At 39.0% G+C, this 21,683-nt stretch overlaps 1 protein-coding gene across 6 annotated transcripts in view; it reads left to right on the top strand.

Annotated features, from left to right (window-relative positions):
- LOC117304640 (otoferlin-like) overlaps positions 1-21,683 on the top strand; it is a 123,833-nt gene that overhangs the window by 28,632 nt on the left and 73,518 nt on the right. For 5 of the 6 annotated variants that reach the window (XM_033789197.1, XM_033789192.1, XM_033789195.1 and 2 more), the window contains exons 11-19: positions 913-1,069; positions 2,064-2,250; positions 3,275-3,461; positions 5,396-5,613; positions 6,291-6,399; positions 12,912-13,189; positions 15,027-15,127; positions 16,409-16,496; positions 17,274-17,384. In XM_033789197.1, the coding sequence (XP_033645088.1) occupies positions 913-1,069; positions 2,064-2,250; positions 3,275-3,461; positions 5,396-5,613; positions 6,291-6,399; positions 12,912-13,189; positions 15,027-15,127; positions 16,409-16,496; positions 17,274-17,384 (1,436 nt within the window). The remainder of the gene's footprint in view (positions 1-912; positions 1,070-2,063; positions 2,251-3,274; positions 3,462-5,395; positions 5,614-6,290; positions 6,400-12,911; positions 13,190-15,026; positions 15,128-16,408; positions 16,497-17,273; positions 17,385-21,683) is intronic. The other variant, XM_033789198.1, reaches the window with a different exon arrangement.

Raw genomic sequence — 21,683 nt, 5'->3', positions numbered from 1 at the left:
TAAAACATTGTGAGAAACGGCTCCCTCTGAAGTGACGTAGTTTTCGAGAGAGAAGTAATTTTCCACAAATTTGATTTCAAGACCTCAAGTTTAGAAATTGAGGTCTCGAAATCAAGCATCAGAAAGCACACAACTTCGTGTGACAAGGGTGTTTTTTCTTTCATTATTATCCCGCAACTTCGATGACCGATTGAGCTCAAATTTTCACAGGTTTGTGATTTTATGCATTATGTTGAGATGTAAGAAGACTGGTCTTTGACAATTACCAATAGTGTCCAGTGTCTTTAAAACAAAATTCTTATATATTTGGTTTGCGATAACACCATGTGTGTATCTACTTGCCAGATAAAGTTTGTTCTTAGAGAACTGTCTTTCTTTATTCTCCTATTGCGGAGTAGATTTATCGGATGTTCAGGAGACTTCTTAGTTCTGAAAAGAACTGTCTTGCTTTTTAACTACTACCCGGGCGGAAGGTATAGAAAATTGGCTGGACTAGGTCTACTGCTTTAGCTTTATAGGATCGTAATTAACTGGACTACCGCGGAGTCAGTTCTTGGATTTGTCTCAACGTTTCAACTAGCTTGCTCTAGTCATTGCAGGATGACTTTCAACAACATCGGAGAATCACCTACAAAACATATTTTTAAGGTGTCACTCAACTCTTTCGCTTACTGTATAGCGCCATGAGCAATGAGTGTTGGAATATGCGACATATAAATATTACAATTGATACAAAAATTCTGATCTCATTCTTGTAAAAATTTGTTGTTAACATTTTAATGTAATGCAAAATTTTATTTGTTGCCTAGATCACGGTTAAATGTTACGATTGATACTAAAAGTCAGATCTCATTCTTGTAAAAATTTGTTGTAAACATTTTAATTTAATGCAAATTTTTATTTGTTGTCTAGACCACGGTTTCTACCGTAAGTGGGCCATTATGACTGATCTTCAAGATATCAATGGTGGAGTCAAAGGATACCTCAAGGTTGACATTGTCGTCTTGGCTAAAGGAGACAGTACTAAACCTCCCAAGAAGGCAACGGATAAAGACGATGATATAGAAGGGTAAGTTTATACATCAGCATCTTCTTACAAAAAAAAAAAAATATTATAATTTTTTAAAATATCTTATTTAGTGTATGTACAGTTTAATCCTTAAATTTTCTTAAAGGAACACATTGCCTGAGATTGGGTGATTAGGGCCATAAAAAGCGTCTGAAAGCATGGTTATTGAATCAATATGGTTGGAAAGATAATGTAAAATGTAGAAGTAGAGTTTAATCATCTGATCATGGACACAAATATGCCTTCTGCACTTTTTTTAAGCCAATTTTTTACTCCACAAAATGGCGTACCTTGTTAGTTCACAAAGAAAATGGAAAAACCACACATTTTCGAGGCATACATGTACATGTGTGGATCATTCATAGAGTTATATATAAGAACTAGAGGGCGCACTGGCCTATATACGTGCCCCGGCATGCACGCAGGCGGCCATTTTCTAAGTTGAACAAATGGGCATTGCTTAGCGTGTGTTTGTGCGGCCATTTTGTAAGTTGACAATACAGTATTGCATCAGCGTTCAATAAACACAAACTCCAACGTGTACTTCATATTCACTGCGCATACATAATGGCGCGCGTGTCTTGTTGCGGTCCCGTCGCGTTTGTGCAAGAAGCATCACCAGTGCGCCCTCTAGTTCTTACATATAACTCTATGGGATCATTATATTCTACTTTTACATCTTTCTATCCATATTGATTTCATATTCAAGGCAATGTCCCCTAAACTCATGAGCAGTATTGTGGTTACTCTTTGACTTGTTACCCCAAATATTTATAATAATAATAAAGAATAATAATAAATAACATTTGTATAGCGCTTTCCACAGGCGTTTCAAAGCGCTTTGGCGTTGTCTGAAAAGATGTGGTTTTAGCTGAGTCTTGAATGAGCTGATTGAGGATGAGTCACGGATGTGAAGAGGGAGCTTGTTCCAGCAAGTTGGTGCAGCTACTGAGAATGCTAATAATGATAATATCCATTTCTTTGCGATCATAAGGAACCTACTCCTACCAGATAACATCCCCAGAGTGCGTCAGAGAGCAACCTTCACTGTGCGTATCTTCAAAGCTGAAGGTCTACCCATCATGAACTCTGGAATCTTAGCCAATGTCAAGAAAGCGTTCACTGGTGAACTAAATGACTTGGTGGATCCGTACATCCAAGTCTGGTTCGGAGGTCAAACAGTAAGCGTCACTCACTAACATAACATTAATTTGCATCAAATCGCTACAAGACAACAGAAGTCTCCAAAAGACCACAGAATTTGTTGCTCACCAAAAACAGAATCAGAAATATTTGTGTATATTCACTGAAACTATTTCATTTCTTATTAATTTTTTATTTGTGCTGAAAGTTTTAAAGGAGTTTTTAAATAATCTTTTTAAAAAGGAAAGACATATATTAATAATTTGTTAAAAATCGGGGATAAAGAATATCAATTTTGGTTTAACCTTTACCCTGATGTGTATTAGCACTGTATACTCAGTACTTTCCCGAGTAGATGTCTTTTCACAGAACTCAGGGAAAGTATTAAGTATACAGTATTTGTTTATGGCTAAGCCTGGGCGATTAGTGTCGTAGTTGTGATTATAACACACCTCTTACTTGTTCTGTATTCTGGTTGGCTGAAACACGGTCACGTGGGATGAACTAATATAGTCTAGTGATCGCGCGCGCGTGTTTTGCGGGAATAGTACCAGAGCGGGCACTAGTCTTTGCAAATAGTGCCCGCGGTGCGCGCCCTCTCTTGACTTGAACCGTGAACTACAAAATTCCTTTTTTCTGTTCTTATTTGACATTTTAAGACCGAGCTGTGTTATAAAACACATATTGACTGGCATAATTCGGTAACTAGTGTACGTCTATTCCCCCTCGGGCCTGTGAGTGACCAGAAGAGGGGCCTATTTCCCTCGGCCGAACTTCTGGTCACTCAAAGTCCCTCGTAGGAATAGACGTATACTAGCTACCTCGTTGCCAGTCAATATGTGTATACTATTGACTGCTAATTGGAGTCGCGACTATTGTTTTTCAACTACTTGGTTATTTGTGCAACCATGACTACTACAAAAATAGTGGCGACTACCTGTTTGTTGAACCAATTGTGTCGCTTACGACCAAATGGCGACAGAATAAATTACTTAGGAAACAAAATATTTGTGGCCATAGATCAATGTCACATTGATAAAATATTCCTTCCTTTTTCCACAGGCCAAGACTTCAGTGAAGAAACACCGCTATGAACCCAAATGGAATGAGCAGATAGTCTTCAGTGAGATGTTCCCTCCGCTGTGCAGTCGGATGAAGATTCAATTGAAGGATAAAGACTCTGTGTTGGATGATACTATTGGAACACATTTCATTGATATGTCAAAGATCTCATATGAAGGCAATGAGGGTAGGTGTGCCAGACTCACCGTCATGGTTCTCTTTATTTCAAGTCTCAGGGCAGTTCCATGGTCAGTCGCATTCATAGAGCTATATATATTGACTAGAGCGCTAACTTGCTCTGCGTTTTGAAGCCACCCTTGGCGCAGACATGTTTGATGTGTTGCGTGATTACGGAACGATCTTAATTTTAGGAGAACACACATTGCCGCGATTTTTTTTTACATTCGGCGTGGGCGCTTACATACGCGACTGTCCATTTGCGTACTTCCGCGCTATGAAAACTGTAAGTTCGACTTGATTGACGTACTAAAAAAAGTAAACGCGCCTTTTAAACATGACGCACATGACGCTCGCAGTTTGTATGTCATCAACTCGGATTGCTGCATTTTTTGGTTCGATGACACAAATAAAAGAACAAACGCACTATCATGCAAATAGCCGTACAATTGCCGAACAAAATTTCAAGCTTTGTATTGGTTTGTACATAATCATGGATGCGCTCACACGGCTTCAAAACCTTAGTGCGTGTATATCGGGGTGTTAGCGCTCTAGTCAATATATATAGCTCTATGGTCGCATTACACTTTTCTGTAATATTTCTTGATCTTGGTGCTAGTAGTTCTGCGTGAGACATTCTTTCCTCTAAGAATTGATGATATTAGAAATGGTGTGGGCTTTGTGCTCTGGATGTTATAACGTTGCAAAAAGCAGTCAGTCGCATTACACAAAAAGGACATGGTAAAAAATATGCTAGTTAAATTCAAAAGTTTCCTACAACTAAAAAACTTGCGAAAGTTTTACTCTTTTTTTTAACACACAACTCTTAAACATGAGTATCCAACAGGATATTTATAAATAGATTGAGGGTAGGTATGCCAGAGTTTTTTTTCATGTTTCTCTTTTCTTCAAGCCTAAAGTTGACACTTGGGTTGGAACACCATGTGTCAGTTGTACATAATGCATAGTGTACAATTTGTAAAAATGAAAGTACAGGCCAAGCAACGCATGTTATTCTATGCATCTCTGATACCCACTTCGTTGTGTGTAAAAAAACATGTGCATTGCTTGGCTTGCTTTTTTATTCGAAAGGATTGGCCGCTACTCATTATGGACACCACGTGAGGGATACATGAATTTCAGGCCGCACAGTAACCAACAAATTCCATTAGATATTCAGAACACCCGAATGTGTAAACTGTAATAAGAACAGAATAACAAAATATTCAAATTGTGAACACCCAAATTTGTGAATTCTGATAAGAACAGAACACCAAAACGTGTAAACATCGGTATTAATTAACATAATACCAAAGTGCGTGAATTGTGATAAAATGGAACACTTTGGGTGTTCCATTTTTATGTGATAAGAACAGTAATAACTTCTATAACTAGTAATATCACAATGACTAGAGTAAGTATTGTTGTCTATAGTTACTGAATTACAATTTCTTGATTTGTGCAAGTCATAATCGTAGACCTTAAACCAATGCGTGTATGAGGGAGATTGGCTGTTGCCAACTTGGTGTTAAGATCTTCTTGTCTGAGTTTGCCGAGTTCCCTTGATGGGAAGATCATTTACATAAAACAAACAAAGAAACACCCGTTTCAGACAGGCGCTCCAGTGTTGCGCCGAACCAAATTTTGAAATAAGTACATGAAAAGTTTGACGTCTGAAACAGTTACGAGCGACTGGACGCGCTAGAAGTCGAAAGTTTGACTGTTGCAGTTGTTCGGAGCGACTCTGGAGCGCCTTGGTTTCAGACGTCGATCTTGTAATGAGCCAAACCTAATGTAAATGTTATGTTCCGTTTGCCTGTATAAAACCAAAATTGAATTGGGGCGACCTAGAGTCGCTCCTAATCTATGTGGTTGGGTGCGACTCTGGAGCGCCTGTCTGAACCGGGTGTTGTCTCACTGTTGATTGTGATAATCTTCTTTCAGGCTTCCTGCCAACCTATGGACCGAGTTGGATGAACTTGTACGGCTCAAAGCGTGAATACAACACTGTCGATAAGACTCGTAAACTGAATGAGGGGTTTGGTGAGGGATGTATGTACCGTGGTCGAGTCTTATTATCGCTGAAGACAGAGGTTCAAGATGGATCATTAGAGACTGGTGGGATCAGGGTAGATGTTGAACCAACACTCCCCATCTCGGAGGTATGTATTGAGTTTGTACAAAATCAAAAGAGATCTTGATACTGTATTTTGAAATCAATTTCTTAAAGGCACTGAACACTATTGGTAATTGTCAAAGACCAGTCTTGTCACTTGGTGTATCCCAACGTGCATTAAATAACAAGCCTGTGAAAATTTTGGATAATTGGTCATTGAAGTTGCAAGAAAATGATGAAAGAAAGAAATACCCTTTTTGTACAAAATAGTGTGCTTTCAGAAAGGAATAAAAGGCTTCTGGCCAGAAGTCTTTTATTTTTTAGTGAGAAACTACCTCTTTCTCAAATACTACGTTACTTCAGAGGGAGCTGTTTGTCACGATGTTTTATACTATCAACAGCTCTCCATTGCTCGTTACCAAGTAAGGTTTATACTAATAAATATTTTAAGTAACTACCAAACCTGTTCAGTGCCTTTTTCCTACTTAAAGTAGGATTTGAAACTTTGCATGGTCGGAATACGATATAGTAAGGTTTGCGGTATGACCATGTAATGATAATCTCTTGGTGACGTCAAATTCACATCAAATACTCATCGCATTCACAGGAAGTATGAACCGGGTTTAAATCTAGTTGCTCTCATTGCACCAAGTTACTTGTTTGCAAAGTCATTTATCTTTGTCACTAAGTGTTGTTTCATTTTGGGTTTTTTGTTTTGTACAGGGAGCTGCAGGAAGGAAGGATGAGTATTTCTTTTTTGCTTCCCTCTTCGAGGCAAACATGATCGAGAAATCCGTTGCAGAAAAACCAGTCAGCTTTGAGATCACAATAGGTGAGTACATCTGTATTTGTGTGTAATACGTATTCAAGGACTACAAATTTTGCAGTGATTTTAAAGCCATTGGACACTTTCGGTAAACAGTATTGTCCAGGCCCATACTTCGTGTATCACAACTTATATATAAAATAACAAACCTGTGAAAATTTAGGCTCAATCGGTCATCGGAGTCGGGAGAAAATAACGGGAAAACCCACCCTTGTTTCTGCATGTTTCGCCGTGTCATGACATGTGTTTAAAATAAATCCGTAATTCTCGTTGTCAAGAATTGATAATTGTTTTAATGTTTTCTCAAAAAGTAAAGCATTTCATGGAATAATATTTCAAGAGAAGTCTTTCACCATTACCTTCTGTAAACCCTGTAAGTTATTTGTAAATCTGATGAACTTTTTTTTTCTTTTTTTTTTCTGTGTATAATGGCTTTAAGGCACATCTCCAATTTAGGTATTAGTTTTACACCACTTTTGTGTTTATTTTACCATCAATAACTCACTCATCAATTCATTAAAATACATTTCTTAGGAAAGAAACTGATTTTTTTTTCAGAAACTGAACTTTTTTTCAAGATCTTTAGCCTGGGATTCATGTTCACAATACAAATGCCAACAAAAGAGTGATAGTTTTGAAATATAACAAATAAGTGAACCGCTAAAATATTCTACAGTTTATGTAAAGAAACACATTGCCTTGGATCGGACGAGTTGGTCTTTAAAAAGCATTTGTAACCGTTTGTTATGAAATGCATATGGTTAGAGAGATGTTTTAAAAGTAGAATATAATGATCCACACATATTTGCCTCGAAATTGCGTGGTTTTCCTTTTACTTTGTGAACTAACACGGTCGGCCATTTATGGGGTCAAAAGTTTGACTCCCATAAATGGCCGATCATGTTAGTCAAGGAGGTAAGAGGAAAACCGTGCAATTTTGAGCCATGTTTGTGTGGGTCATTGTATTCTACTTTTACGACATCTTTCTAACCACATGCATTTTATAAGAAACGGTTACAAACGCCACTCAAAGACCAACTCGACCGATACAAGGCAACATGTTCCTTTAAAGAAAACATTGAAAAAAGGTCCGGTGGCGAAAGAGAATAATGATGCCACATCTACAAGCAGTACCGTACAGTGTCTTGTACACCATATCAGAAATTTAGATGGCCGGGTGGCAGCTATATACAGTTCAATGTTGAGTTCACAGTATGTTTATTTTCTACCGCCACTAATACATGATGTGGCCGAGACATAAGGTGCACTGGACTCGAGCTCTGGGCCCAATTTCATTGAGCTGCTTAAGCACAAAATTTTGCTTAAGCAAAAAAATCCTTGCTTTGTAAAATCAGATTACCGGCCAAGACTCAACTCAATTGTTATGCAAAGTAAACAACAGCTAATTACCAGTCACAAGCAGTGTTTACGGCATGACATTTTTGCCAGTAACATGTGAAAAATAAGCGAGCAGTTTTCGTGCTTAAGCAATTTTTTTTTGCTTAAGCAGCTCTATGAAATTGGCCCCTGGTGTTTCCGATCAGCAGAGTTTGGGTTTGAGTCCTGGTTCTGACACTTGTGTCCTTAACGGCAGTGGACACTATTGGTAATTACTCAAAATATTTATTCGCATAAAACCTTACTTGGTTATGAGTAATGGGGAGCTGTTGATAGTGTAAAATATTGTGAGAAACGGCTCCCTCTAAAGCAACGTAGTTTTCAAGAAAGAAGTAATTTTCCACGAGTTTGATTTAGAGACCTTAGAATAAGATTTTGAGGTCACGAAATCAAGCATCTGAAAGCACACACTTTCATGTGACTAGGGTGTTTTTCTTTCATTGTTATCTCGCAACTTCGACGACCGATTGAGCTCAAATTTTCACAGGTTTGTTATTTTATGCATATGTTGAGATACACCAAGTGAGAAGACTGGTCTTTGACAATTACCAATAGTGTCCAATGTCTTTAAGCAAGACACTTAACCATTATTACTTCGTCCTTCGGAATGGGACGTTAACTATGTAGGTCCTGTGTGTTTTGTAATGCACTCACACTTGTCGCTGAGGGAAAATCAATTGCCCTGCAGTGTTAAATATTTATCGGTGCAACTGATTTGTTGCAAGTGATTCCTCGGCAAAGGATTGTCTTGGCCACTTGCCTGAAGGACTTATTGAAGAAACAGTAGATGTAAACATTAAAGATGCTATTACAAAAGGTTAGCCACATCAGTATGCCTTGAAGCCATTCGGGGCTAGGTATCAACGTCAAAGGTTCCATAAGTTGCAGAATAAAGATTGGAGTCATACATCCTGCCAGGGTCAGAGTGACAGCGAGAAACGTTTTTAGAGCTTTGTGGTTTGACGGATTGTTTGCTGCTTGGCCATTTTGCTGGATACGTCGTTCGTGGTCACGACTGATTTTAATCAAACGGGCGTATACAATTGTCATGATTAGCACTGGTATTACGTCGATAAAAATAAGGTAAAATATTATGCTAACAGCAGAATCGTTGTTGTAAAAGCACAGTGCAGGGGTGGCGAAATATTGTGAAATTATTCCCATCTCTGTAAGGATGAGGTGAAAGCAGATGGTCAAAATCAGTACTAGGGTCGAAGACACAAGTACTAGTATGATGCTATGTCTTTTAGAGCACCAGATTGGAAACTTATAGGGACGAGTGATGGCAATGTATCGTTCAATGTTCAATAAGATAATGGAAAGCATTGACATGGTGAAAAAAAGTGCCGCAATTAAAGCAGTTACATCGCAGATAAAATCACCAAAAGGCCACCTGTCTAAAGCAGAAGCAATAAGACCAAACACAGACATTAGTCCAATCAGAAGGTCGTACACAGCCAGTGATGTCATCAGAACCTTGGTGCTGTCAGCTAAGTTGGTTACACGGCGTGTCACGGCAATCGAAAGAGTATTCCCAGATATAATCAGCAGTGCAATGATGGCGATGAAACAAGTACGGAGGGCGATGAGGACTGGGGACAGGCCCGAGGACCCTGTGATTGTAGTGTTCATTGTCGGCCCTGATCCAATGCAATTGTTCAATGCAATGCTGATCTTACAGTCAAGTCACCAACAGATGGTTAAGATGTTTCCAAATGCTGGAAATGCACTCACTGCATGCAATAACTCTTAGCCTTGCTTCAAGACTATAAAGTGTATGAAGAATTCAAGAGTTCAATGAATTTACAACGTGCTAATGGTCAGAAAACTCTGACCCAGTAATTCACAGAGTCCAAAGCATTGTACGTCAAGATCTCAGCCTTCAAGAATTATAACACAGACGATCAAGAGACCAGCTTCTCTAACTGTCTTTAGTCTCGTGACGTTGGCAAGAGCACGTTCTAGTTGAGAACAAATTAAGAACTCACTCAGCGGCAGTGAAGTTAGTAATGAGTAGTCCCCTCAAGCCACTTTAAGAGCTCTCTCCCCAGCTTTTAAGTTTATAACGAGAAGTTCTGTGCGATAGTAGTAGTTCCGCCGGATTTCCTACCTCCCGCCCAAGTAGTATAGTCAATGCAGAACAGTTCATTCCAGAACAAAGTGTCTCCTGAATTCTGAAATCTTCTCATCGGCTGAAGAATAAATAGGCCTGCTTGCAAGGCAAGTTCTCAAAGAACAAATCTACACAGCCAATTAGATACTTATGGTTTTACTGCAATCTGAATATGATATATGACAACATCCCAGCCAAAAGTGCTCTGGGCATCGCCGTCGATTCCAGGCGAGGTACATAATCCACCAGGTCCCAGCTGGAAGAGACCCCGCGGTCGTCCCAGGTCATCCTGGCAAGAACAACTGGGTCGGCCCAGCGTGATTGACGGCATGTGGGACAAAGCTGTAGGACGTGGACACAGGAGATCGGCGCGACGGACCTTTGCTGTCTATGCGGACGATTGATTGATTGATTGAATATGATGCATAGTGTACATACCTCAGCATGCAATGCCGCAATACCCAAACAGTTGCTCAATTGGTTCATTCATGGTGTCGCAAGGGCGCATTTATAAAACTCCTTACGTTAGAGTAATTGTGTTGATTTTTTGGGTGTCCTTCGGGTGAACGAGGTATTGAGTTACTTCGATGTGTGCTCATCAAAGCAACCGCTACTCTGAAAGTCGCCGTATTGACTGCTTTTACTGTTCAAACTTACTTTCATAGCTTTTTGCTGTCTAAGTAGATCCGGCCTTAGTGCACCGAACGTTTTTGTTAATCAAACAAGTAATCCATATTAACGTCTGCCATGCAACCCTCTGTATAATGTAATGATGCTATGAGCTTTTAGCTCTCAGTAATTACCAGCATCTTTTGTCAGGGTTGATGTCTAGCAATTTGCTGTGGCATCAATTCCAATTAAAAATGACAGCACTTGAGTTTGTCACTGCCAGACTTGTCTATTAAAAAGCTCTATAAATGCAATATGCTGGCAAGTCCATACTGCTCGATTAAATACTGTTTGAAGTGCAATAACTGGATCAACCAGAGCAGATTCAATGCCCTTTTAATGCTCTTGTTTTTTTGTTTTTTTTGCCGCAGTTTTATTTCATATAGAACAGTTCTTATTAAAGACAGTGTACACTATTGGTAACTGTCAAAGACCAGTCTTCTCACTTGGTGTATCTCAACATATGCATAAAATAACAAACCTGTGAAAATTTGAGCTCGATCGGTCGTTGGAGTTGCGAGATAACTATGAAAGAAAAAAACACCCTTGTCACACGAAGTTGTGTGCTTTCAGATGCTTGATTTCGAGGCCTCAAGTTCTAAATCTGAGGTCTCGAAATCAAATTTGTGGAAAATTACGTCTTTCTCCAAAACTAGGTCACTTCAGAGGGAGCCGTTTCTCACAATGTTTTATACCATTAGTCTCTCCCCATTACTCGTTTCCAAGTAAGGTTTTATGCCAATAATTATTTTGAGTAATTACCAATAGTGTCCACTGCCTTTAAGCATTTTTTTAATGAGATTTATTTCATCTTTGGGTCTAATTTGTTATTGTTGTACAGCACAGAGATTCATGTATGCTTAGTAGAAGCAGGGACTAATTTCATAAAATTCTTAATAGAAGCAAAAATCAGTAGTGGTTGAAGCTCATGAAAATCCCATTAACATGTTGCCTTGGATCGGTCAAGTTGGTCTTTAAAAATTGTTGTAACCGTTTGTTATAAAATTCATTACTTAGAAAGATGATTTAAAAGTAGAAAAAATTTGACTCCCATGAATGGCCGACCATGTTAGTCGACGAAGTAAAATGAAAACCAAGCAATTTCGAGGCTAATGTGTGTGCATCAGTGTATTCTACTTTTAAAACATCTTTCCAGCCATATGCATTTTATAACAAACGGTTACAAACGCCTTTTTATAGACCAACTCGTCCTATCCAAGGCAATGTGTTCCTTTAAACGTATTTCACAGGTCGGCAAGGATTCTTTGCTTGTGGGTGTACGTACTTCGGGTTAATGTAATAATTCTTCGAAGAAATCAGCAGTGCAATACGAACCTATGAACAAAAGTACGAAGGGCAAAATCTACTACGTTTCGGGTTGAACTCTATATTGAATGCAGTTATTGACTTAAAGCGTCAACACTTTCTGTTTCAATTGACGTATTGAAAAAGTGGATTTTGCGTGAAATAATTTTCTAAGCCGTTTGACGGAACAACTCTTTACAGAACTGAGAAGTCTCCCAATTACGTAAATCTCCTCCATGGTAGTAGAATATAAAGCAAGACAAGTTTTCAAAAGAACAAAATCTTCCTGGCAAGTAGATACGCACACTGCAGTGTTATCGCAAACCAAATAAATAGTTAAGGTTTGCCTTGACACCATGTAAAATCTCTTCGTGAGTAGTGTTGGCTCTGAGAAGAGCCGGTTTGTACTGCTCAATGTTTCGGTCAGAGTGCTCTGACTGTCTTCGGAGTGGATAAGAGCACCAAACTCAAGCTCTGGTGCTTCTGTTCAACAGAGTGTGGGTTCAAATCCCAGTCGTGACACTTGTGTCCCTGAGCAAGACACTTAACTTCAATTGCTTCTCTCCACCCAGGGGTAAATGGGTACCTGTGAGGGCAGAGATGGTTTTTGTGATTGTTTCAGCCGAGTAGCGCATTGTATACTCCTCAGGGAGCTGAGATGGTTTATGGTTTACGGAATTATTTAAGGCCCAGTGACCAGGGGTAATAATGTTGGAAGTGCTTTGAGAAGCCCTCGGGTGTGAAAAGTGCTATACAAAAACTGGCTATTATAATTATTTTTTAACATCTCTTATTTCCTAGCGGTACCCGCTGCCAAAACATATGATTCAAACATATGCCTCTAGCTACCGGGCAACCTCGGTAGTCTAGTTGGTAAGACACTGCTCAAGAATTGCAAGGGTCGTGGGTTTGAATCCCATCCGAGTCACAGGTCTGTGACTCGGGAAAGTATACAGTGCTAACACACATCACTGTATGGGTAAAGATCAAAATTAATAATAATAATAATATTGCCTTATCTTCTGAATTCCAGGTAACAATGGAAACCTGCTGGATGGACGCAACCTCCACGCCAAGGTCACCTCTGTAGACTCTGACGATGAGGAGCAGCAGTTAATCGCCCCCGATGCTGACGATACCAGTCAGAGTCTGTCCATGATACCTCCTATCCAGCCACTCACAACAGACAAGAGTTATTACTACCTCCCGCTAGATGAGAATAAACCTTGCGTTTATCTCAGGTTTACTACTGAGGATCATCGGAGGCGGCTCTATAATCAGAATATCCTTCTGAAAATAGCAGATAAACTTGTAAGATTTAGACATTTAAATTTCAGCTGGAACTTTAGATACATTGACTTGTTCACAGTTTGTGTTTGTCTTTGAAAAGTTGAAAGTTTTGTGCAACCAATTCGGGTACGGACTTTATTCAGAATTATTTTACATTCCAGTTTTGGTTTGCAATTCTCATATAGATGGATTGTACATGACTTCATTGACCACCATCGTTGATGAAACATGCATTCGTGAAGGTTTTCATTGGCTGAAACTTGTGTCAAGCGTGTACAATTTTTCAGTTGTTTATCATCAAATGACACTTTAGTGCAATCCATCTACTACATGTACTGTATAGTGTTTTTATCTCTCTGTTATGGATTTTTGTATAACACCCAAGCAGATCCTTGCCATTTGAGTGGAGGATTCACGTGATGGCAAAATAAAAGTACTATTGCTCGCTACGTCACTCATTGTGCATTTTTCGTTCCATTCACCGTGCATTTTTCGTTCCATCCGATAAGTACTATTGCACGGTGCGAAAAACATCACTGGGTGCACATGTCTTTGGTATTAAATGCAGCTGTGCTATCGGCGTCTGCGTGTCTCAAAATAGCTGTACAGAACGCACAAAGTCACTGTTTTACTCCAACAGGACGAACCAAAAGAAACGGGTGACGTGTAATGTCACAATTAGAAATTGTAGGCCTATGCTTTGTTTGTTTTGAAAGCTGTATCCTCCAATCAAAATGACAAAGATCTACTTGGATGTTATATAAAACAAATAATGCAGTGCTTTTTATAGTCTTGCAAAAAAAGTTCACAGCTATCTGGTATGGTATTTGAATTCAATTCAACCATGTTTTATTTCTGCATGACTTGCATGGCAGTATTAGTGCAGTTTTCTTTTTTTTCAGTGGAATACTGACATATATAGTGCTTCTGTACACGTATTCAAAGAGGCATGAATATTTTTTCATGATCCACGATCATGCGTGTTGGTAAATTTATCATCAAGCAAACACGATGTGCCGCCTAACGAAAGACTCCATTATTGAACAGCTTTAAGTTTTGCATAAAGCTTAAAACAGCGCAATACTCCGAGTTACATCAGGGCAATAATATGCAGGGTGTGATTTTGGCTGGTTGATACAGGTTTTTATAACACCCCTTACAAATATTCTGCCTGTTCATTGGTTTAGAGCGCGTCACATGTCTTAGTTTTGCTAGACGACGGCCGTGTGATAGTGCATCGGTTTGCCGTGCGCTAGTCCGAAGACTATCACACGGCGTGCAGTACCCAGACGTCCGTTGCGTGTATGAGGATGATAAATTAATAGTCTGTGACCATTTCGGATTGCACGACACTACATGCAGCACAGTAAAAGTTTTTGCAATCTGTATTCGTGTCGTCCGTATATTGTAGCATTCAGGTCTGTAACTTAATAGTACAGTATTTAGAAATGTTTGGGGTGATATAAAACAAATATTGACTGCTTTTACTCATGTAATGGTTAAAACTATGACTCCCTCGGTGATCCCCGTAGCGTTCTAGAACACTCCGGGGATCACCGAGGGTGTCTCGCCTTGGGAAGATAGAACACTCCGGGGATCACCTCAGGAGTCTCGCCTTGGGAAGATAGAACGCTCCGGGGATCACCTCGGGAGTCATGATCGTAGTTTTAACCATAGCACTCGAAGCAGTCAGTATTTGTATAATACCACACCTCTTCTTTTTATGGGTCAACGAGTCAGAATTGCAGATTCAAGTTTGCTTGACGATAAAGATCAGTGTTCCAATTGATGTTTCGATTTTACTCCACATTTTCTAAATCATAGCCCATCTTGATGTTTTTCTTTCTGGGTTTTTCAGGACGAGGGACTGGCTGAGGTGAGTGAGAAGATTGCCAAAGAGAAACCCAAGCCTGGAAAACATCTCAAGACTGTCCTGCAAGAATTTTGCTATTCATTGGGGTAAGTTGAACCTCTAGGAACAGTCTGGATTCCAGGCTACCCTCTACAACTCCAAATCCTTGTTGAACTCTAAGGATCTGGGCCTAATTTCATGGCTCTGCTTACCGTAAGCACAGTTTCGGCGCGTACAGAAGCAGGGAATTCTGTGCTTACGGCAAGCGTATTTCACAGACTATCGGCGAATTTTGGCTTCTGCTCGTGCGTATTCCACGTTCATAGGTATTCTACGCTTACAAGGCTAGCGAAGAAATTCGGCGCTTGCACGTAAGCGGGGAATCATGATCATAAGCGCAGAATTCAGCGTTAAGCAGAGCCATGAAATTGGGCCCTCATCATGGGAGGCAACTTTTACAAGCAACTTGGAGGCAACTAACTGAAGTGCATGCTACAGGACCACTTGGTAGCACATGAGTAACTTTGCAAACAGTGTCTTCTGATTGAACTGAATCGATTCTCTTCTTGGACATTGCCTGGAAGTGCTGGCCAGTAAATAGTCTCATGTGACATGGCTTTGAAGGCAGTGGACACTATTGGTAATTACTCAAAGTAATTATTAGCATAAAACCTTACTTGGTAATGAGTAATGGAGAGAGGTCTGAAGTGACTGGGTTTTCGAGAGAGAAGTAATTTTCCACGATTTTGATTTCGATACCTCAGATTCATAATTTGAGGTCTTGAAATCAAGCATCTGAATTAGCACACAACTTGGTGTGACAAGGGTGGTTTTTCTTTCATTACTTTCTCGCAACTTTGACGACCCATTGAGCTCAAATTTTCACAGGTTTAATGTTTTATGCATAGGATACACCAAGTGAGAAGACTGGACTTTGACAATTACCAATAGTGTCCAGTGTCTGTGATGCTGCAGATAAAGATCTCGCTAATATTCAACGTGTACAAAACACTTACGATTTTGTATTCTTTGATTTCGTGAGGGAAATACATGTGTCTTCTTATTGCGGTGGAATTGTTTACAATTTTTATTAAGATTACTTCTCAGCGATATTCATCAGTATCTGGACTTCAACTTCACAAAGCACTAAGACTCATCTTAAAATGTGTGGTCAATACCGCTGTAGTGATTTGTTGTGAAATTACCCTTCGCTTAACCCTTCCAGGGCCAAATTACTTTGACATTAACAACCATACAACAGAAAGCTTGTGTTCAAAGTTCGGTTTTACAAGTCTATAAAAAATCAAATGTATAGTTTTGTGAATAACTCGTATGAACAGTCGCCATTTGTGAATCAGAGACTTAACTTCAATGATATTTTGTTGCAGGACTTACTCCAAGGTGACGAAAGGAGCTGGCACTGCCGGCAAGACCAAACTAGACAAGGAAAGACACAAATGGGTCATACGAGAAATGGTAAGAGATTCACAATCGAGTTATTTCCATCATTTTTCAACTTTCAAATGTCAATTTAAAAAGTTTGCATTTTCTCTCTCATCCATTAAAAGTCTTTTAAAATTTGATTTGTTTTTACCAGTTTCAATTATATAGAGATGTGAGTGGTATTGAGCTGTGTCTGCATAAGTTTTTGTTTTGAAATTGATTTACTTTGAAGAGCCAGCAGCCGATTTCACGAAACGTTAGGATTTTAACTCGAATTAGGATGAGTAACCCATCCTAACTTAGGATGGGTTCAATATGCCTACGTCCTACCTGTCCTAAGTCCTAAGATTAATCCTAAGTTAGAAGTATAATACTATTGTGAGTTTTAACGCAGCTTTTCTCCTTCCAACTTCAAGATGTATAATGATTTGCCGTTAGATTTTTTAAAAAGTATTTAATGAAAACTTTTTAAACAATGTACGTTTAACCCCTGTATTGATATTTTGCAATTATATGTTTCGAGATTGTCTGACCATTGCTATGGTGGTCTCTAGGAGTGTGCGTTTTGGCGGTCGTAACCAAAATCTGTTTCGGGCAAAATCAAGCAAAACGGTTATTGGTTACGACTGCCATAACGCACCCCTGGTTGTCTGACCTTTTGCTATGGTGGTCACCTGATTTTCTGATCATTATCGACTTATTCCTCCTATTTTGACACTGCACCCTTTTGGGAAATCTCTACACAGGTTCACTAAAATAACGATTACTTTTGACTGTTACTTTTAACTATAACGCAAACTTGCAACCCAGACTGCACTCAGTCAAGAAATGCAGGAGTTGTTGGCAACCCTCAGCCTAAATCAGAATGGGCGTAAGGCACCAGTGATGGGAGTGTCGCCCGATACCCCTCGTAGGGGCAAGGTATATTATCACGGGCTAACTTAGTTTTTGCTGACACAGTGGCCATGTTTGTCTGGTACCTGAAGGACATACTGTATGGAATCACAGGTCACAAGGCACCTGTCTGTTTCCATTGGAGTTTTGATTTTTACAGCACACAAACATGGTCACTGTGTGCAGCTATTATATTTGGTGTATCATGGTTACCATGTTGCGCTTTTTGCTTGGATAATATATAACTTAAAGCTGGCCAAATTAGTTTGGATGTTGCAAGAATTTTATTAAATCTTCAAAAAAATTCTTAACCTTTGAAAGCGAAGGTGCAGACCTGATATTTCATGGACGAAACAAAGGCCTCTGTTGCCCCCTGGTCATTGCCTTGGTGCCCTTGAAATGCTCCAGTAGAAATTTACAATTTCCTCATGAGGATCACTTTACCAAGGAGAAAATGCCTTGGTGCCCTTGCCCTTTCAAAAATGAAGCACACATGCCTGAAGTGGTATGTGCATAAATCTTTACATTCACTGCGCTGGATGTGACAATATCTCAAATAAGATAATTTGAACTAAGCAAAAGAAAAACTGAAATAAACATTTTGGCCTTTTTTAACAAGTCTGTTTTTCAAGCATAAAGTCACAATCATTTGTCAGTGGAAACCAAGCTTTGCATCCTCCAGTGATGATTCTGTTAAAACAGATATGCAGTTTTGTTGATACACACAAATTATAATGACTTCACCAATTTGAGATACTCGTCAAAGGCACTGGACACTATTGGCGATTACTCAAATATTTTTCAGCATAAAAACTTACTTGGTAACGAGCAATGGAGAGCTGTTGATTTTACAAAAGATTATGAGAAACGGCTTCCTCTATAGTAACATAGTTTTTGAGAAAGAGGTAATTTCTCACTCAAATATTAAGAGACTTATTATTATGCATCTGAAAGCACAAAAATTTGTGCAACATGGGTGTTTTTTCTTTCATCGTTCCCTTGCAACTTTGAAGACCAATTGAGTCAAAATTGTTCACAGATTTGTGTGTTTATGCATTTTTTGGAATACACCAAGTGAGAAAAGTGGTCTTTGATAACTGTCAAAGGTGTCCTGTGCCTATAAATTGTGTGTCGTTTAATCCATGGAGGTTGCAAAGCTATTGTTGAAACAGTTTAACGATACTCAGAAAAATTGTGTGAATTAATTGTTCACTGTCCAAATTCCCTGTCTGAAATACATGAAAGATGCTTATTTTGGACCAGGCCATTGTTTAACGGGACCATTCATTTCTGTTTAATCATCAGACATTGCCTACAGTGTATCGTTCAATTCTTTAATCAAACTTTGTCTGGAAAAATGTCCACAGAAATAACATGAAACTGGAAAATTTGTTTTGTGTTAAGAAAATGGGTGACTATCTGACTATGTTTGAAACATACTTAGAGATTGGGATAGGTTGTTTAAAACATGCTACATGTGCATTGGAAAATTTCATATTTGAACATGACCTTTACTTTGACCTCTTAATGTGAATGGAGGTAGGTCAAACCTTGCGGCTGTTTTGGGCCGTTTTCAGCTGCTGTGGCCATTTTGGACAAGCAATTTGCGGCTGCCATGGACATTTTGGTTCAAATCGCCTGTGGCCGCTATAATAATAAAAAAGACTTGTAATGCGCACATATTCACCCTGCGGAGTGTTCAAGGCGCAAGACAAAAAAGGGGGAGAAAAAAAACAAAAAAAACAGACACAACAAAAATTAGTTTTTGAAAAATCTGTCAGCTGTGGGATCTAAAGGGTTAAACATCGTGGTTTGACACTTTGGCTCTTTACCAAAATTGCATATTTTAAAGAAGTGGCAATTGATGACAAGCCCCTTTCTTAAATTGGGTGTTACAAACTGCACTTTGTGTGCTTTTACATTTGGTTTTAATATAGGTTTTCTCGGTCAATTTAGGCAAATGAGCAGCCAATTTAACCATCAAGCTATTCTATTTCGCGCAAAATCGAATGCTACTGCAAAGGGTAATTCGATTTTGTTTTATGATTAGTCAGATGTAATGCTGCGTCACTCGATTTAAACAAAATAATCATTCAATTTAAAAATTCATCAAAGCAGCATTCAAATTCACAGACGCTTCCTGAGGTGTGTGTGTCACGCAAGAAGAATGTCCAAACGCTAATTGAACAGAGTGCTAAAGGAATTTGACTTGACTCAAAACGAAATTGAATGGCCGAATTCTGAAATTGAAATGCAGTCACAACTAGAGAGACAAAACAGCTTTAATTTGAACGCATAAACAAGAAATTAGCTGCTCATTTACTGAATTAGACCGAGAAAACCTATAATTTAATGTTTGCTGTATTTAATGGATTGGTATTTTGTGAGCTTTTTGTGCTTTTGCGCCGTTAACAAATGTTACCTCCCCCCTGCCCCGTTTGTGCGTTTACACGTTTGTTTCATACATGTAAGTGTTGCTTAATACTAAGCGACTGAAAAACTGAAAACCTTAAAATATTTTGTGAGCTCTTATCCAATAGGAGACTTTCCAACGCTAGGTGGCAGCAGACATACCGGGTAAATTTCCATTGTTTACATAGTTCTGAACATGCGCATAATTCTGAGAACAATGGATTTACCCGGTAAGTCTGCTGCCCTCTATCGTCCCAGAAAGTCTCCCATTCCTGCGTATTACAGTAAGTGTAAAGTGAGAGTGCCTTTAAGGGAAGGTACACGTTTGGTAATTACTCAAAACAAGTAACGACTCAAAAACTGACTCGGTAACGAGCATTGGAGAGCTGTTGGTAGTATAAAACATTGTGGGAAACAACTCCCCCTGAAGTAACATAGTTTTTGAGAAAGAGGTAATTTCTCACTTAAATAATAAAAGACTTCCATCTAGAAGTCTTTTATTCCTATCTGAAAGCACACAAATTCGTCCAACAAGGGTGTTTTTTCTTTCATCATTTTCTCGCAACTCCGATAACCAATTGAGCTCAAATTTTCACAGGTTTGTTGTTTTATGCATATGTTGGGATAAACCAAGTGAGGACACTGGTTTTTGACAATATCCAAACACGACCTTCCCTTTAATGGCTTTTGTACATAACAGTGTGTTTAACCCATTTTCTATTTACCCCCTGTGCTTGCTGTTTGTGCACACCCTGATACCAGCCTAATAAGATGAGGCGAATATCACACGTTGCTTTTCGTCAAAGAAAAATCCAAAAATCAAAGTTACAACTTCTTGAGGTAAAGAAGACCATGTAGAAAGTTGGGATCAAAGGCCTTTTTTTTTTTCATCACAGGTAGCACATTATGGCAAACTTCATCCTCAACTTTGAGGATGGTTTGAAGACTTAAAAAGGAAGTTGTTCATTTGAGGTGCAGGTACATGTAAATCTCAATCAATCGGCCGGTTTTGCAATAGGATCAGTCCACTTTTTCATATTTTGGTGTGACTTAAGTAAACCAAAACATCTAATCTTTAAGGATTTTCCAAGTATCAAGGCATTGTACATGTGTAAATAAAAAAAATCAATGTATGTATCAAAATGTGGTTTCTATCCTTAAACCAATGTGTACATGCTCGGTACTTTCCCGAGTTCTGTGGACAAAATCGACGACTTTTCCAATGCTAGAGCAGATGTCTAACCACCGGAGCAATGAGCAAGCCCAGTGGCTAAAGGCAGTTCAAATTATGTGTTAACAGCGGGTACCGCAACGATTTGCAACGGTTGTGGGTTCGAATCCCACTCCAGTGAATCTCACTTGAGTTATTTGCTTTGGACAGAACTCTGGAATTTGGGCAATTGCTTGTAAAGTTTGCTTCCATGAAATTTGAGTTTCTGGGCTTTTGTAATTCATGATGTGCTGTAACCTTAACACATGGAGTCATCCGCACCAGATTTGTGTGTAGTATCCTTGTCTACTAGATTTGTATGTGTTCCAATGATGCTCACCTTTGTGGATTTTATGCACCGAATAAATGTAATGCATGACTATTTTGACCCTTCCATTTGCCCCGCTTTGCTTTGCTTAAAACTCGCTGGATTTCAAAGGGTTTGGATACGGTGCTGGAGGTGGACGAAACATCATCGGTGGCATCATTTGATAAAGAGGCATGTTTGTTATCATCACAACCCATTGTCACTTGACTGTCACATGACTGTCACATGATTATATGTTTTTTAAATATGATGTTTAGGTGTACATGTATCTACAGAGGTCACATCAACATTTTTTGTTATTGTGTCATAATATTGAGCAATGTAGGATTTGAGGCATTGCATGGTGAGGTATCAATATATATTTGGTTTGCGGTAA

Source organism: Asterias rubens, chromosome 21 (genome assembly GCF_902459465.1).
Source record: "Asterias rubens chromosome 21, eAstRub1.3, whole genome shotgun sequence".
NCBI classification, from domain to species: Eukaryota; Metazoa; Echinodermata; class Asteroidea; order Forcipulatida; family Asteriidae; genus Asterias; species Asterias rubens.
The sequence above is the reverse complement of the archived record's forward strand: the minus strand, read 5'-3'. Positions and strand labels throughout refer to the sequence as shown.